The sequence below is a fragment of the Festucalex cinctus genome, chromosome 7 (assembly GCF_051991245.1).
Source record: "Festucalex cinctus isolate MCC-2025b chromosome 7, RoL_Fcin_1.0, whole genome shotgun sequence".
NCBI classification, from domain to species: domain Eukaryota; kingdom Metazoa; phylum Chordata; class Actinopteri; order Syngnathiformes; family Syngnathidae; genus Festucalex; species Festucalex cinctus.
In genome coordinates, this window is record NC_135417.1 from 19,608,948 (window position 1) to 19,628,623 (window position 19,676).

General features: G+C 40.6%; 1 protein-coding gene across 1 annotated transcript; it reads right to left on the reverse strand.

The window, feature by feature from the left end:
* Nucleotides 1-12,388: 12,388 nt before the first annotated feature.
* On the reverse strand, nucleotides 12,389-15,226 carry kcns2 (potassium voltage-gated channel modifier subfamily S member 2). Its single transcript, XM_077528207.1, has 2 exons — nucleotides 14,871-15,226; nucleotides 12,389-14,720 (listed from the first exon to the last, which is right to left on the reverse strand). The coding sequence occupies exon 2, from the start codon at nucleotides 14,716-14,718 to the stop codon at nucleotides 13,279-13,281; it is 1,440 nt and encodes a 479-aa protein (XP_077384333.1). The 5' UTR covers nucleotides 14,719-14,720; nucleotides 14,871-15,226; the 3' UTR covers nucleotides 12,389-13,278.
* Nucleotides 15,227-19,676: the final 4,450 nt, after the last annotated feature.

The following is a 19,676-nucleotide window of genomic DNA, read 5'->3' on the forward strand; positions in this document are numbered from 1 at the left end:
TTGTAGGTCAGCCAGAGGGCACAGTTGGGCAGAGGAGAGCAAAGACAGGATTTAATAGCAGATTGACTTCTCAGGCCTGATTAAACTCAGTCTTGTTTTTACTTCCATTTATAATTGTTTGCAAACCAGAGATCGTTAAGTGACTCATTTATGGGGTGCTTCCGATTAAATGCATTTCTTTTTATTATACCTGATATCAGAGAACAATGAATCAATATTTATTTTTTCCAATTCTTCTCCCCCAATAGTCTGTGTATAATCCATACTTTCATTTCTTGCCAATATCTCTTTTTAAGAAATTACAAAATAAATCAGACGGAGCAGTCAAATATTCAGCCTTTGCAAAAGGTGATTATGCTCCTTTTAGACAATATAAAATAGATATTCCTTTGACTTTTTTTTTTTTGTGTTCACGAGAATGAAAGATTAGTGGGTGCTCATAGAATGATGCAATCTCGTTCTCCACCTTTATAATGTAGAGGCACAATATTAGAATTTGATAGACATTGTAAAATAAATACCTCTGACATCAAAACAGAACATTATTCTTTATGAAGGCAGAATATTTGATACAGCTCTTGTAAAAAAAAAAAATAATTATATTGTGCAAGTAGTCTTCACCATTGCTAAATCTTCACTGAAATAAGTTAATAGAATGAATTATATTCAAACTTTACTTCTCAAACAGACAGTTTTCTAGGATGAGTATTTTTTTGTGCCAGTTTAATGTACATTATTATAGTCCATTACATTTTATACTCCTAGAAATAGTATAGTATTAAAATATTTAACATCTTTTTACTGGTTTTCTGGCACTAAATTATGCACTTTCTTTGATGATGATTGTTTATGTTCGTTTTGAAAGCATTTTACCAGGTGAGGGGTGTGGGGGGAGCACTTAAATTCATGCTCATGTAGAGATAGCCAATAACGGTCTCTACACATCAAGTTTGTTGCTTACCACACTCACAAAAAAGCAATTATCTTCCAAGAACAGCCAATAAATAGGCGCCATCATGTATGCATGAAAATTGTCCTTCCATGCTGATACTTCATGCTCCCCAAGCATGCATGGAAAGAGGACTTTCTACCTGCATGGCAATATAATTCTTCTCAATTATACGACTGGGTTTCTGCAGGCTTATGTTTTGATTAAAAACAATCAAGATGCTGTCCCTCACTCCCAGTGGTTTCCTCTTGGCATGAGGAGAAAGGTGGCTGATTAAGTGTCTGGTTATATTACGGGATTCCAAAACTAAAACCTTAGATTTAACATCATAAATACAGTTATGCATTATGGTGAGCTACGTATACTCCAGAGGCTGAATATGTCAAAAAAATAAATAAATTATAAAAAAAAAATCAAAATCTTGTGTGTTGTAATGATTGCTTTTGCATGTTTTGTTTTGTTTGTTTTTTTTTCAATTATAGATTGTAGAGAAGTTATAGATGGCAAGACATATTGACTTCAATTCGGGCTCATGGTGAAAATGGTTGGCTAGAAAACGGCTTTGATTATAAGCCACCAATCAATCTCTGAAAGGCTTTTCTCTGTAAATGTGAGCTGCCCATTAAAGTTAGGTCTGGGCAGATATCTCCCTCGCGCTAGATGGCATGTCGATAGCCGGAGCTCAACAGTGACAGACTGTGCCATTTTGAAGTCAATAATTCTTTACAACAGCCTGGAAGCTCTGCAGACAACTGTGCTACGGTTCTTCCTTAATGAGACTGTGTGTGCTGGAGTGGATGGGGTTGGACTGGTGTTTAGTTGAGCTTCTAGTAGTGTTTTATTAGAGGAGTCGGACGTATACACAAGTAATGGAAATATGGAATTTTCTTCACATTCCGAAACTTGTCACGCTCCATTACCTAGTCCACTAATAACTACTGTCTGTGCATATTCCAACAGAATATCATTTGACATGTCAAGGTAATTGTGCACAAACGATCTTGGTCATGTCAAGCAGGGATGTGAGGCTGGTTTGCACTAACAAAAAAAAAAAAAAAAAAAACGAAACAAAAAGTTTAGTTACAGTTTAATGATTCTTCCTTGCGAAAGCAGGGAGCAGTTATAGTTCCAGTCACCGCCTGCTACTTAATGCTGCATTCGAGGATGGTCCGAACTCGAATATATCCGAGATGGTTTTTCCCAGTTCCGACCTAAAAGCGTTCGAGGCGAAATTAAACAACCAAAATGGCGGATAGTGGGAAATTGTTTTTTATTTTGGTTTTTAAAACTCATTTTTGACCTCCAGCAAACTTACCTTCTCGTAGTTTTGCTTCATTTTTTGTTTTTATCTTATTTCATAAGCATTCCATACAGTTCAGTAGTTCACTGTATAATTTCATGCAGGGAGATAGTGGAGATAGGGTCTTTTTTTTTCCGACTTCGCAAGTGGAATTTCCGAGTTCAAGGGGGCGTTCCCGTACATACTTCCTGGCTTGAACTCGTAAAAGTCCGACTTCCGACCATCCTCGAATGCAGCATTAGTCCGTCCTGCTGCCGATTAGACGTGGATACGAATGAGAACGTAAATGTGAATTTGTAAGTAAATAGGAAGGAATTTAACAGATACATCCATCCATCCATTTTCTTGACCGCTTATTCCTCACAAGGGTCGCGGGGGCTGCTGGCGCCTATCTCAGCTGGCTCTGGGCAGTAGGCGGGGGACACCCTGGACTGGTTGCCAGCCAATCGCAGGGCACACAGAGACGAACAACCACCCACACTCACACGCACACCTAGGGACAATTCGGAGCGCCCAATTAACCTGCCATGCATGTCTTTGGAATGTGGGAGGAGACCGGAGTACCCGGAGAAGACCCACGCGGGCACGGGGAGAACATGCAAACTCCACCCAGGAAGGTCCGAGCCTGGACTCGAACCGGAGACCTCAGAACTGGGAAGCGGACGTGCTAACCACTCGACTACCGTGCCGCTTAACAGATACATTCCCTTTTAATTAGTTTATGACAACTGTGTGATTGACATACACAAAAGGACGCCTGGGCGAGGCCTGTGTAATAGTGGGACAAAAAAAAAAAAATGAGGTTGGTGAAATCTGCCGGGACCCAAGGGTCAAAATCAAGACTATCGTGATGTCTGGTGCTGAAACAGCAGGAATGCTCAGAGATGAAAACATGGAGGAAAACATCACTTGTGTGTTTTTGGTGAGGAATTAGCATTTTAATATGGCTACAAGCTCAAAAGAGTTGATTTTGCATGATATGGACCTTTAACATTTATTTTGAATGTACACAAATTCTCGGCTAGAAAGGACAGGAGCCTAGCTACAGTATTATGTGTTCTTAGGTTCTCTGTTTTTAGACTTGAACTTTTAGTCAGGAGTGTTTTTATCTCTGCGATTGGCTGGCAGTCAGTTCAGGGTGTACCCCGCCTACTGCCCGAAGCCATCTGGGATAGGCTCCAGCATCCCCCGCTACCCTTGTGAGGAGCAAGCGGTTAAGAAAATGGATGGATGTTTTTTTATCTGTCTAAGCAGTACCTACAGTATGCCCCGCCCCCTTAATCTCCTCCCTTCCTCCCTAGTGTTTCTACGGGTAGTCCGACTTCCTCCCACATTTCAAAAGCGTGCGTGTTGAGTTAATAATTAAACAGTCTAAATTGTCCAGAGGTGTTAATGTTAATGCGAACAACAGCTCACACTAACGTTTCAGCTCACCTGGGATTCCTAATGAGGACATTCAGTATACAGAATGGATAGATGAACATTTTACTTCTGCTCTTATGAAACATATTATGAGGAATAAGGTTTTTCTTCCCCTGAATATTACATTTCATTCTATTCTTTTATTTCTGAATGTTTGAAATCCCTGTAATTGTCTCTATAACACGTGTTAATATTTGTTAGCTTAATAAAAGTGCAACAACAAAAAAAAAGATTGTGGATTCTTTGACAAGTTGCCACAGTAATCAATTGCAGCCCAAATAATAACCTTTTTTTTCTTCAAACGACTGAAGCAACATTTCCCTGGCAAGAATTCACTTAAAGCGACACGAAGGAACTTTCAGTTTATGTTGATTATGGTGGCGCCATATAGATAAAAGAGGTAATGTTATGCCTGAAGGAAGACCTCTTTTTTTTGTTTTTTGTTTTTTTATACAGTGAACGCCTTGCTAATGTTGATCGTTGATTGTCCTTTTATCCGGGTAGCTTCCCTTTTTCTTATTTAATACAGAGCTGCTCAGGGCATGGCAAAGCTATCATACAATTAGTTTTAAGTTGATGTTTCATTTTATTAAGGTTGAAAAGTTCCCAAGTGCTACTTTAAAGAAGGGAACATGACCCTTTAAATACCAAACGACGGTGACGTTATTGATATATTTTAATTAAAGTTCACAGAGTTTTCTGTTTTACTTGACACGGAGCAAAATACAACTGGGAATTAACATCGAGCACATCAATGGCTTGTGACACGTCATGCCACTGGCATTCACCTTTTTGGGTTGCCATCTGAAGCTCTCTTAAAGGGGTTATATTTCTTCTGCGTGAAAAGTGTGTAAGCTTGCAATCCATTACAAATTTGACCGATGAGAACTGTTTACAATAATGAACTTTGTTGACGTATATATTGCAGCTATGGAAATGCCATTTGGTATGCTTGTTTCTTACATTTACTCATGGCTGTGATTACCAGTCTCCTGGATAATACAAGTAGTATTGTAATTATGAACATTGGGGCAGTAATTATCTGATGGGGAGGTTAACTAAGGCCACACACAAAAAAAGAACACCAGTAAATTATTTATTGGACACTGTGACTGACCATCAAAGCAGATGAGTCTAGCTACCAAAGACTGATGACTGATATTTCTCTTTGACCTTTGCCTTAACAGGTGGCTCAGAATGTGGCCATCCAGTTTAGCTCATTTTACATTCTTGCAAAAAGGCACTTTTTTGTTTTTGTATGACTTTACAGCACTGTCTCTGATTACATTGGGAGCTTTAGGATAATTGTATTTTTGTGTTTGGTGTGTGCTACAAAAGGAGCAATACTTTGTTGTAAAAGGCGATTCTGACATCTATGATTTATAGTTATATGTCCTCCGCCATTGTTTTGTCTGAACGAAAGAGTAAGCGTCCTTGGAAGAGTGTTTATATGACCAGCAGTGACAAAATATCATTTAGTCCACACCCACTCAGACGCGATTCTCTCTGGTGTGTCTTGAGCCCAATGGCACCATCAGATAGGAACAAATAGATTCATGCTTCCGGACAAAGGAAAACCTCATTCTTGGCTGATTGATAGAATAAAAGCTTGCCCTGGCATTCGAAGCAGAGTGGGCTTTTGGAGGAAATACCACCCATTCATCTCTGCAATTGTGAGAATCTTAATTAATCGTGACCTTCAGAGAAAATGTGAGTGTGAAAAGGTGTGTTTAATTTGAGTGCTAAGAACATTCATGAAAAAGTAATGAGGTGCTTTCAATGATTTAGTTGTATCACGTGATTAAAGAGATAACGAGGGAAAACTAATCTTTTACGCAAGGAATATTATTGTGACATTTCACTAAAATAATTCACAGAGGGAGAGCCGCCTCATTCAATGAGGGTTGGTGAGAGCATCAGGGGAATCACCCTAATGGTGGGTTGCCAAGGGGACCGCAAAGGTCAAAATCCAAACCCTGAATCCCACATACTTGGGCATATTCTGTATGCAGTGACACGCCACAACCAGGAGTGTTATTTTGAGCCTTCTGCTTGAATGGAGCTGACAAGCTGCCCAGACAAGGAGTGTCAAATATGAGCCAGACTATCACCCTTTTGCCTCTATCACTGACTCTGCCTATTCCTCCCTTTTTCTATTTGAGGGAAAGAGACAGGGAAGCCATGACTTCAAATGTACTTGCATTTGAAGATGGGGACAGCAGGACTTCATAGGGACGCAATAATTCATAATATTTTTGTCATTTAATACAGTCATATAACAAGAATGTTTTGCAGTGTTTGTCTCTAACCCCTCCATCGAAAAGAATAATGATGCACAGCTCTCTTCCACTGTCATATTAGCAGGTATTTTCCCCACTGGCAAGCATGTTAATACAGATAATGAGATGTTGATCATCTTTAGAATTATTTCCCCAAATTACCAGCAATGTTGCCTCCAGTCAGTGGCATATTGATGAACAAAGGCAGCGTTTCCCAGCTGATCAAAAAGCTCATTCCTATTCGCTTATATTTGGATTGTTTGTCTCTCACTTGTTCTTTCTGTCACCCTCGTTTTTAGACATTTCCATCCATCCATCCATAGTCATGTTTTCCTCGTGTCTCTTGTTCTGTCACTGTCTCGTCAAGTCTTATCATGTCCACCTGTGCTCGTTTTCCCGTTCCCTTGGTATCTAATCAGCTCCCCAAGCCACTTGTGTCTTGTCCAGGTGTCTCTCGTTACTGTGTATTTAGTTCCCTGCTTTCGTTCAGTCCTTGTCGAGTCTTTCTTGTTGTTGTCATCGTCACACCTTGCTTCCCTGCGCCTCTGAGTTCTGACCGTTTAGTTTGAATCTATTAAGTTTAGTTCCAAGCTTTAGTTTGCACTTTGTATGTTATTTTGCACTTTGTTTGTTTTATGTTCAAAATAAACTATGATTCCAAGCACACCTGCCACGCCACGCCTCGCCTAGTCTTCCTCCACTTGGGTCCTCAATCCCCCACGAACCCTCACACCTGGGTCATCCACAGGGCCTCCTCCCAATGGGGCATGCCCGTAGCACCTCATAGGGAGCCGTCAATCCTAATCAGATGCCTCAGCCATCTCTTCTGGTTCCTTTCCATGCGGGAGAGGAGCAACTCGCATCTGAGTCCCTCCTTCCCACCCTACCTCACGTGTCAAAATACGGTCCTTGAGGGCCTGAGTCCTGCATGTTTTTGAGGTTACTGTACTTCAACACACCTGATTCAATGATCAGGATAATTCTCTGCCAATGACTCTGCTAGACATTTCCAGCAGACGCTCACAAAACGCTTGGATGTGCTCGGTCAAACCCCGCCATCATGGTCAACACAGCAGGTGCAGTTGACAGCTCCAACCCTCTCTTCACCTGAGTGTCAATTAGGGATGTCCCGATCCGATCTTTGCGATCTGGATTGGGTCCAGATACAGCTTTGTTATGAGTATCGGACGAAACTGGACTCACTGACATGATGGTGTCCGATCACGTGTTACGGCTTTTTACGGCATCGACACGTTTCACGGCTGTTGTAAAGCATAAACCAACATGTCTGTCGTGTGGGAGTACTTTACACTACCAGATAACGGTAGTCCAACAGAGACATGCAACTACTGCAAACAACCCGTTTCTCGTGGAAGAACTAGCATCTAGCAGAGCCCGTGTTAATACCACACTTTCACCATCTAATGGACTTTTTCGAGCCATGGTAGGAATTTCCTTCTCGACACTAAATAACAGAGATCGCACTACTGTTTGTTTGTTTGTTTGTTTGTTTGTTTGTTTGTTTGTTTAAAAAAGGCTAAACACTATTGTTCAATGTGTTAAAGTGTAACAAAACAAGCAATCGTTTCACCCTGTGTATGACTCCTTCCACTGCTTCAGGTTGTTAAAAACAAAAATCAGTATCGGATTGGTATTGGAAAGAGCAAACCTAAAAAAAAAAAAAATCGTATCGGAAGTCAAAAACCTTTGATGAGACATCTTTAGACTCCATAACATGAGGCCACAAGTTCAGTGACATGGCCAGAAAGTCAATCATCGAACTGCAGCCTAGGATGGTCTGGTACTAAGTGAACCTTATGTTTGTTCAAAGCAAAATTTGTATCTACCCGTACTACATATTATTTATTTTCGGGGTTGCAATATCTTACAATACAGTACTGTAGCATCTCTACCACCAAGGCAGACAAAATTACACAACGTAAAACTCAGTTCTTCTCGTCCCCTACGATGCCTTTTGAGGATTTATGAAATGCCCTGTGCCACATCTGTTGAAATGAATCAACGATGTAATATAGTATGTTTTCAATTTTCTCATGAACTCAAAGTCACATGCATAAAGATTCAGTCTCTCCACCCTGTTAAAAGAAAGGGCATAGTACCAGATGGTGATGTGAAGCAACACTAACGCCTCCTTCGAAACAGCAGCAGAGTTTAATAGCACCTGCCCACAGCACACTGAAGCGGATCTTGTTGCTTTATTCAATAGGCTCTCATTTGGATTTAGTCTGATATGTTTGTGTTGTGCTTTCACACTGCTAGCGCTGCATTGATTAGATACTGCAACATATAGATCCCTGTCCTTGCCTCAACTTCACCCTTTATATTACAAAATATATCATGGTCATAGGTGTCATTTTCCTGGTTAACAAAACCTATTCTGAATACACTACTCCCAAAAACCGCATACTCCTCACATTGGTCGAGGGGGTGCTGGAGCCTATCCCAGCCGGCTTCGGGCAGTAGGCGGGGTACACCCTGAACTGGTTGCCAGCCAATCGCAGAGTTCTTTTTATTATATGGCTAAATTTATTCTTGTCCAAGTAGCTTAGCAGCTAGCAAAAACTCTAGCATTGTCTTCGATTAAGAACCTTGTCACTGTACATAGAGTAGCATAAAACTAAAATTAAATTAGTATTGAAATAAAATGTTACTTTCTTTAAAAAAAAAAAAAAAGGACTTAATTCAGCAACCTTTTTTCAATTGTATGTTTTTAGTTTTCTGACTATGTGTAACAGGGTTGCCCCAAACAGCATATGCCCAAGACCCCCCTCCCCCCGCCAAAAACAGGGTCAAAAGTCAAATGTTGATGGTTGGATGAATTAAATTATATGATGGTGTATTAAATCTTTTTCTCAAAAATTTTGAGGCCTAAATTTTCCTTAAAATCTGAAATTGGGCCTTCCATTGAACTTAACATTTACTATACCTTTACACCTATTCATGCGTCTAAAACCAACTGTGAATTTTGTGATTCAGCTCTTTGTCAGAGAAGAGCAATTTTGTAAAATAGTATCCATCCATCCATCCATTTTCTTGACCACTTATTCCTCACAAGGGTTGCGGGGGGTGCTGGACCCTATCTCAGCTGGCTTTGATCAACAGGCGGGGGACACCCTGGACTGGTTGCCAGCCAATCGCAGTGTAAAATAGTACTGAAATATTAAACAGTTGGAAGGAGAAGTTCAATTTAAGTCCACCTGTAACAATTGTAATGCATTTTTTGTTTCATCCTGAAAATTCTGCCAAAATCAAATTTCCCTAACTCTTTAGAAAAAGTATCTACTGTTAAATTAGATTACTGGTTTAAGGTACGAGTCTCTTGATTTAAAAAAACAAAAAAAAAACAAAAAAAAACAAAAAAAAACATACCTTCATTCATTTTAATTGCGCTTGAATGACTGAGGTGACACATGATATGTAAATAGTCAACTTAACTAGTTTCTATATGTGAGTGGCAACAGTACAAGCTTCAGGACAATCTCCAATTAGCCATTGTTAGATGGCTGTTGTTAGTATTGACCACATGCACAATGATTTGTGATTGTTAATAGCACAGGTTAATTGGTCACGAATCGATGTTTGATAGACGTCTGATAATGGGGCCTTTGCTGGCTTGGATCAGAAGTGAGGAATCAGTCCTAATAAGAGCCTTTATAACCTGATATGTGTGTGCCCTTGCCCTGTTTTAGCTGTGTGTCAACTGTCAAACAAGAGGGAAGCTCTCTCCTTAACTGTGGCCACAGTCAAAGCATAATCGTGCAGACAAACCAAAGGGGCGAAGGGAGGGGCGAGACATTTCCATCTTCCTCCTCAGGAGTCTCAGTGACCTACATACACTTATATTTGGATGGCATTGGGTAGATCCTGTCCTTTTCCTGAACCAATAATAGGGAATCGAGCCTATGCTAGCTGCAAGTACCAATCAACAGATTATTTTATGCACCTACCTTTAATATCACCCTCAAGATGTCATCCATTAGGCTCTGGTTATTTCTATTGTGAAGCTATACAGTGTACATTCTGCCTGTTTCACCCGACTATGATAACATGAACCAGATCATAAATTATCATACAGTATCTGAACAGGGATTATGATCTTAGTTCAGATATTGTATGACAATTTATAATCCCCACTGAGCATTTTTTTGCTCATTCAGCTGAATGAACTATATTGAACTATTAGCATACAGTGCAGTGAATATACTTATATCTTATTGTCAAATAAATTGTTTAAACATTTTACATGTGGTGCTAATCTTCTTGCCTACATTACTATCCTCACTTCATTCATGTTAATTGTGATGACTGACCTTAAGGGAAACTACTTATTGAAACTACTTATTGAAATTTATTTATTTATTTATGTATTTATTTATTTATGTATTTATTTATTTATTTATTTATTTCCTATATGAAAGTATATGCCGCTTGTTTTGGCCAGGAGTTATTGTAACTCAATGGGACTCTTCCCGGTTAAAAAGAAAGGTTAAATAAAAAAATAAATGAAAATGAAATTCATTATAACCACAACTTTTGCCTTCACAGTCTCAGGGGTGTTATTATTATGTGTTACCTAATGGGACTACACAAGAGGGACAGAAAACCTGAATAGGATACAGTGCTTTTGTAACACAAATGTATTGTTAAATTAACTATCTAGCAGTGTTACTAAAAGTTGGGTATTCATTTGATTTTAATACATTATTATTATTATTATTGAATTATGAAAATATATTTATTTTAAATAAATAAAGTGATGATAATTATATTATACACAGGGCATATTTAATAGCTGCTATTCCATTTATGCAGTTCAAAGAGGACTGTATATTAATAAATGCTTTTCATCAGAAAGTTTTTCAAAGTGTCAGAATTACACGACTCAGTGGAAAACAAACCAATTTCCTCATTGATGAAATGTCAGTTTTAAATTGCTGCTGTTCCTTTTCAAAGTGTTTTAGATATGATGCCACGCATTACAAATGTCTGTCTTCCCATTATGTATGACATGAATCAGCGTGAAAATGAAAGGGTAAAACATTATCCTCCATGAAGAAAAATGAAAAACTCTTTAATGTAATTCTTGTTTAATTCACTTTGCATGACATACACACATCTGAAGAAACGATGTTGCAAAACCACAATTTCACATTTGACTCTTCCTAAAATGACATCTTCTACAGTTTACTTCAGATTTAACACGTAGGTGGAGGCTGGACGACATATACTGTATAAGACCAAAAACGACCACAGCATTCTGTCTTTTTATGTAATGTTTTTGTCAAAGAGGCCTACTGCTTGTACACACGGTGGGATGTTATACGCAGACTCCACTACATTTGCTGTTATTTCCACTGAGAACTGACACAAGGATTATTGCACTCAGCTACAGAGAGGCGTAGGTAGGGTTGCTAAATTCAAAGTTGGATACTTTCCATGGAAATATATGTGCATTTTGAACAGATTATTAGAATAAACTGGAAGTTAGGGTATCTGTTCAATTTACTTCGAATGAATGTATTTGTTGTTGTTTTTATAAATACAAATAATCTAATTTTAATACATTAAAACCACCTACAAATGTGTCTTTTTCTATTCATGCTTATGAGTAAACAGCATGTCTAATATTTATTATGCATACAGTATACAGTAAATGTATGGATGTCATCACCTTCCTAAAATAATATATTTAGTCTTTTTTTTTTTTTTTTTTTGGATAAATGGGATTTTGTTACCTAAGTCGTCCAATCAAGTTGCTGCTCCCATCCTCATTTAAACAGATCACTGAAATGAAATTATTCAAAATTATAATATTCAGTAGCCCACATGGTCGGGAAAAAAAGTAGACTTGTTTTTGAAAGGTGACAATGCATCTTGTAAAGTCTGATCCAATGTTGCACAATGATGTTTTCAGTCACCATTTACCGGTACATAATGTTGTATTTATTTAAAAAAAATAAAATATAAAATCACACACAGGAAAAAAAAAACAAAAAAACATGTAAGCTTTTAGCCTTTACACATTGTGTCTGATACAAAGCTATTTCCTAAAAAAAAAAAAAAAAAGGTTTGATAAATAAATAATAATAAAAAAAATAAAAATAAAAACTGTGTACAAAATGATTGTTTGCAATGCAGTTGTTTAATATGCTGCTTTTCTTCACTGATCCCAGCTGGCTTAGGACTAGCCAACGACAAGGCACATAATGTACAGACAAATGATTGACACTCGTATTCACATCTATGGATCACATTGATTTTTCCTTTAATCTACGCTGCCCTGCATGTTGGAATGTGGAAGCTGGAGTACCCGGATAAAAGCCACACAAGCACACAGAGAGCATGCAAACTCCACACAGACAATTTGAAGCAGAGATTCAAACCCAGTACCTCAGAACTCTTGATCACCATCCTGCCTTTGTTTTATATCTCTCTTTTAAAACATTTTGGCTGTGGAAACAAAGCAATTTCTCATAACTGACAGAAAAGAAAACTATAACGGTGTATTAGGGCCACTTATAAATGTATATTGTTTAGAGGGTGTGGGCAATATTCTGCAAATAAAATTGTGAGAGACAAACTTGTAAATTTGTGACTGATTTGTGAGAAAAAAAAACAACTGATATTTACGAGAAATACACGTAGCGGAGGATTCGTTGGTGGTTAATGGGACACTGTTTATAAAATGAAATGGCAGGATGGAGATGGATTCATTCTTAATTTAAACTTTACTCATTGTACACGGCAGATAGAGCGACAACACTTCCTGATCCCCTATCAGTTGACTAACACTAACCAATCAGAAGCTTATCTACTTGTGCAAAACAATTCCAAAATATATAAATGTGAAAATAATAATGTAATTCTGGAAAGTGGAAACAAAAATGTACAAGTAAATGTACATTTTAACAATTTAATGCTTGATCCTCAGGATGTGGACCTTCGTAAAGTGAGGTGTCTTTGTCGGTGGCTACGTATATTTCTTGTAAATTTCACTTTATAAAGTGGCACATTTACTTTATAAAATGGCACATTTGCTAGTCTTTTTTTTTCTCAGAATATTGCCCCCATGCTCTAAAAAAAAAATATATTTATACGTGGCCCTAATACGCCGTGGTAGATAACATCTAAAACAAAATTGTTTAAAATTCATTATTTTTAAATTACCTCAAATTTCCAGCTCATTCCTATTCTGATTGAAATTTCAAAAGACATCAAACTTCCCATGGAAAGTGTTTCTATTTCCCCACATCCGTTTGTCCCACAAGATGGGCCAGCTTGTCACGCAGGCACCCAAAGGACCACCCTCAGTGTATTGACTCATTCAGACTGTGCTCACTGGGTGAACTCCGGCTCATGTTTGACAAGCTGACCATAAGAGACTTGACTTTGTGCGCATAATAGTTCCTCAGGTTGACCGAGGGCACCTCTTTGATGCCTTCGTCGAAGTCGCAGCTTCGCATTGCGATCTCCAGCTGCTTTTGTCTCTTGTAAAACAGGGAGAATTTGTTAAAAATGAGCGTGATCGGAAGCACTACTACTAAGATCCCCGCCAAGATGCAAGCCGAGGCTGTCAGCTTGCCCGCTATCGACAAGGGCACCACGTCGCCGTAACCCACAGTGGTCATGCTGACCGTGGCCCACCACCAGCACGCCGGGATGGTGGACAGGTCCTCGCTGTCTTCATTCTCAACCGTGTAGGCCATGACCGAGAAGAAAGACACGCCGACTGCGAGATAGAGAAGCAGCAGGCCCACCTCCTTGTAGCTGTTTCTCAAGGTGGCCCCGAGAGAGCGCAGCCCGGTCGAGTGGCGCGCCAGCTTCAGGATGCGGAAAATCCTCATCAGCCTCAACACTTGAGCCACGCGGCCCAGGTTGGCCAGCGCCGGGCTGCTCTCCACCACCAGGTTGATGACCAGCGTCAAGTAGAAGGGAAGTATGGACACCAAGTCGATCAGGTTCAACGGGTGCTCGAAGAAGTGCACGAGGTCCGGGGCCACGGCGAACCTGGCCACCAGCTCCAGCGTGAACCAAGCGATGCCGAAATGCTCCACCATCTCGAAGCGGGGGTCCTCCGTGGGTTGCCCCTCGGCATCCGCGAGGCTGAACTCGCTCATGCTGTTCATGCACATGGTGGCGATGGAGCCGAGAACCACCAGGATGGAGAAGACGCTGATGACGCGGCTGGCCACCGAGTAGCCCGGGTTGTCCAGCATCAGCCACACGCGCCGGCGGCTGCTCCCGAGCGGCTGCTTGTCAAATTTAGTGGCGTCGTTGTAAAACTCCAACAGCTCGTCAAACGACGACGTGGTGCTTCCTTCGTCGCTCCTGTCCTCCCACTCCTCCCGGTCCTGGTCCATTTTCCGACAGTGGTAGGCGCCGCTGCAGCAGGAGTCGAGAAAGAACTCGTTAATGCCCCAGTACTCGATCTCCTGGCTGAAGGAGAAGATGCACAGCTCAGCCATGACGTGCAGCCGGCCCGTGTTGTAAAAATTCAACACGTAGGGGAAAAGTGCGGGATTCCTGTCAAAGTAGAACTCTTTTTCTGCGTCGTCGTAGTCGTCGCACAGCTCCAGGATGGACTCCTTGGACCGGCACTGGAGAAGACGCGCCAGCCGTGTCTCTGGAAAGCGAGACAGCGTGTCTGTGTGGAGACGCTTCTTGAAGCCACCCACGTTGATGCGGATAGCGGCATTGTCCTCGGCGGGAGCCCTGCCGCCAGGTTCCCTCAGGGCCTGACCCGTCATATCTGAGCACACGCGCAAAGAAAAATCAAAGAAAAAAATCCTCAATAGAAGCACTGATGTCAGTGAACTATTTGCAGGCTTTGCAGTACAATCACGTTCCCCTTAAATGTATTCACATGAATTAGAAACAAACATGCAAACAAAGAACTTACTGCAACCGGGTCACCAAATCCCCGCCGATGATTCCATCCTGGCAATTTGTGGCCAAGTTGTCTCCCCTAGAATGCACAATTTAGCATGTATCTCCTGGAAAACTGCAAGCGTGTCTCAGTGACGTTGATTGGGATGAACTCCTCCGAAGGGAGTGATGCCAAATGTGGAGATGCAGCCATACAAAAATAACTGACACTCCTGTCTCAAATATACAAGAATATAGTCCGCTGTGTTTGCAGCATCACAGCCACAGACACACGAGAGGCAGACACACGCCCTGACAACTGCTTTTGTTTGAACAGGGGGATTCCGCTCTCTGGCTCGCTCTATTCCTCCCCCCTCTCTCTTGTCTCTTTCCCTCTCTCTCTCGCTCTCTTTCTCTCGCCCTCTCCCTCTCTCTCTCTCCAACATCTCTCTTCTATCTGTTGCTGCGCAGCAACACGTAGCTCTCCCACTGCACCGCCCACCTCCCTCAGCTGATTTCAACATCACGGTGATGAGTGGACAACGGCTTTTTTAAGAGGACTCATCACTGACCAGGTAGTACACGTATAGTGAGACAAACAGGCTTCCCTTAGTAAATTAGGGCATCATCGTGAGACAATAAAGGCAAGCAGAGAGTGCAGACCACCTCATTAGTCACATGTAATGGTCAGAGTCAAAAGATCAAGGTGGGAAACCTGCAGCCTGAGGTGCATTTGGTAAAGCAAATTTCTGACAACAAAATACAGACATAGGGCTTTAATTTGACTAATAGGTAGGTAAAGGAGAAGTGTTCACCAACATAGATTTAGACATGTGTGTACAATATTTGAAGGAAAATGCCTTGTGTACATTGGACAGTTCTACACAGTTTTAGAGTATGGATAGGAGTTCTACTAAACGTGAATCAGCAGGTAACACCGCTGACTTCAGATACAGGGAACTGGGGTTCAAATCCTGCTCAACGCGGAGGCTTGTTTCCAGTTGTGTCATCACCAAGAACCTTTACACTCGTATTTGCTGTTTCCCAGCCACTGTTTTGAGTGCATCAGGCAGGTCATCCAGCAGAAAAACATTGCCAAATGTATCATGTGACCCCTTACTCACAGAGACTAAGGCAAAAGTCAAAAGTTGTAAGCTGTATTCATTTCCAGTGAGGGTTGAACTTTGTCACCAATTCGCATTAAAACCTTTCTTGATAGATTTTCTTAGGTGGATCATAAGCATTGATGGGGTGTGGTTTGGTGACTTCAGTATTACGCCTCAGCTTTTTGTAGATGATGTGCTTGTGATTGCCTCATCGAGCTGCAATCTTCAACTTTCGTTGGAGAGGTTCACAGCCAAGTGTGAAGCCGAATCTGAGGCAATGGTCCTCAGTTCGAAAAGGAGGGAGTGCCCTCTCCAGGTTAGGATAGAGAACATACACAAACTTGCTCCTCTTCATCAAGAGGAGCCAGATCAGGTTGATAGATGGATAAAGAAACTGTAGGTTAAAAACATGACAAACAAGGAAAGTAGTGCAAACAAACAAACAAACAAGCAAAAACTCCTTTGCAGATGTAATTACAGTTTTAGTCTCATGAAACACAAACACCAGAATGTCTTATGAGAATGCCATAGAGAATAAAATATACTCTATTAAAGGTCACTGAGTAGAAGAGTCACAGCAAGCATTCTGTCCTGCGCTCAGTGGTCTGTCACTGCTAATAAGAAGTGTGAATAAGATGTTTTGAGTCACTTAATATCAAGCCGCATAACTATTCTATAATATGCTTTACCAACCCACGATTTCTTCACTGTCAGATAACTTAAAGGCCGAGTCTGCCGGTTTCACTATGGAAAAGGCACTTTTTAAATACAGGATTTAAAGAAACAAACTACATCTCAATTTACAGGGATTGTCTTCATTTCTGTTGATTATTTTGTCCTAAACCCGCACCGCCCCAGCCTGTATTTTGCCATTTTGTGTTTGTTTTGTAAACAGCGGGCCATTTCTGTGGAAAGACAGTGTTTTACACCCCTTCAGCCAATCGCAGAGCGGGGGCCGGGCGAACGTGCGTGACGTCAGTACCGCGGCAATTTGAAAGAACGTACGTATTATTATTAGTATTTTTAATTTTATTTTTTTACACTCACTCACTCACTCACAGAAGCTTACATGTGTGAATGAGTCAGTGAAAAAAATAATAATCCGTGTGTGCTTTCAAATTGCCGCGAGAGTGACCTCACGCAGCCGGCAAATTGGCCCGGCCCCGTTTGCGACACGCCACCCCCCCTCTCTGTGATTGGCTGAAGGGGTGTAAATACTGTCTTTCCACAGAAACGTCCCGCTGTTTACAAAACAAACACAAAATGGCAAAATACAGGCTGGGGCGGTGCGGGTTTAGGACAAAATCACCACCAGAAATGAAGACGAGCCCTGATCTGTAAATTGAGAAGTAGTTTGTTTCTTTAAATCCTGTATTTAAAAAGTGCCTTTTCCAGAGTGAAACCGGCAGACTCGGACTTTAAGCCTTTGCAGGGGACCCAAAATAAGCAATTAGGTTACATATATTTGTACACTGACACAAGTTTGGGTTTTTACTTGTTTAATGAAACATATCGTTGAGTAATGGACATTGTCATAAAGTGCAGAGTCTCAGCCGACATTTGAGGTTGTCCACATGAAAAAATACAATTTGAATCAAGGGTTTAATTTAGTTAAGCTCCTTAAAACTCATTCACTCCCAGCTATTTTCACAGAAGCAATCCCGTTCCGGCTGTTTTACTGGATTTTGACTGATTTTGCAAGGCCCACAGAATATTGTGTTCTATTGCTATAAAAGCATGGAACCTATCAAAAGAAAGATTAAAGTCTCTTCTTTCATCAGGAAAAAAAGTATGTTTCTATCTGCTCCGTTTTGCAGCAATTAGCATTAGAAGAGAGCTAAGTTTCATCAGTTTTCACAAATCTATTTATAATTCAAAGTAATTGAGCTTTTTTTCTGGATGATGGTTGATCTCCTTTGCTCTGCTGCCACCTGCTGGCCGTTTGAGTAATAACTACCATTTCTGCAACCGTTCTTTGCAGTTGCGAGGCTGCATCAAAGCCTCCTGTATGCTCTAGCATTAAAAAAAATTAAAATAAAAAACGTATAAATACGTCTTTGGGACACTTAGAACATTAAAAAAAACGTATTTACACATTATTGGGAGCAAATGAGTTAACATGCGTCAATGTGTTTTTAAAAGTAATTGGACAATTGAATCAAAGACGTATAGTTTTGTCAGAACATTTTTTAGACAGATGAAACCAAGTCCAACCTCTATCAAATGATGGGGGGTATGAAGACGGCATGGTACATGATCAAAAGCTTACCACACAATCAGTAAAAGTTGGCGGAGGCAGTGATGCATGGCTGGCAGTGACACTGGGTGTTCACAAATGATGTGACAGAAGCAGCCAGATGAATTCGGAAGTATTCAGAGACACACTGTCCAAATCCAACTAAATGCAGCCGAATAGATAAGACAGTGTTTCATAACACTGATGAACAATGACCCACAGTACAGCCAAAGGCAATGGGGTATATGCCACGGAAGAGGTGGGACTGTTTTTGCGCATGAGCTTTGGTTCCGGTTCGGTTTGCGACATGTGGGCTGCGTCCCAATACTTGTGCTTCCGATTTTGTGCTTTGGGCCCCGGACCGGAATCAAAGCTCATGTGCAAAATCACAGAAGTCGGAAGTCCCGCCTCTTCCGTGGCATATACCCCATACAGATATAGAAGCAGCCAAGTAACAATAAATAAAAATGGAAATCCTTCTTAGTCTTTTTCTTAGGAAGTGTGTTACGTACACGTATGGTGTAACCAGGAAGAGAGCTCTGTGGAAGCCGTACTAAAGGTCCAGCCCACATATAGCTGACCCAAAACAAAATGTAAGCACAATGGCCCATTATGTCATACTGAGACAAGACCACAACAATATCAGTCCCTATTATTACTGTGATATGATATTTTGAATATGTGACAACCCTGTGATCAACCAGATTTCATATACAATTTCTACATTTCCCTTCATTTCCATCAGGTCAAACATATAAGGCCCGTGACCAAGCTGTGACCTTGTAAAACAGCCATTATTGAAAAGACACAGATGGATATGTTCTCGTGTCTCAATAAATTTCTGTGATTAAAAGAAATGATGGAAGTAGCAGACAAATCCCTCAAGGAAATATTTGGGATCAGATGCTGGTCAGATCACCAGCATAATTCAGCTCCAACAGAAAGTAGGCATCATAAAGTCAGAAGAAAGACATTAAATTGTCTTGGAAATACGAAAGAAAACACGTACATGCTAATATGCTAATATGTGTTGCTGATTCTTTTAGTCCACTTTTCTTTATTTAATGTCTCACCAAATGTGAAAATATATTAAATTAATAACAAAAGTTGTCTCATCTGATTCTATACAATATTACCAAGGAAGGTGTCAGGTTTGAATTTGGCAAAGAATGTGTTGTTGTGGTATGGAACATGGATGGATGGCATTCAAGAAACACCGTGATGCTATTATGCTATTGCGAATTTGCGAGCCTCTTAAGAATCACCTCTCAATGACAGTTTGAATGTATTTGCCAGCTTAACAACAGCCTTGAAACCACACACAACCACAGTTGTCGGAGCATAGCAGATTTTCTCTATTAATCTTCTTCACTCATGGGATTCATCTGTGGTTGTGGGGGAATGTTTCTTATTGAGTGCTCGGGGCTCGTCATCCTCTCACAGTTTACCTCAGTGTGTATGGTGATGCAGCCTACTCCCATGTAGACCCCTACACATC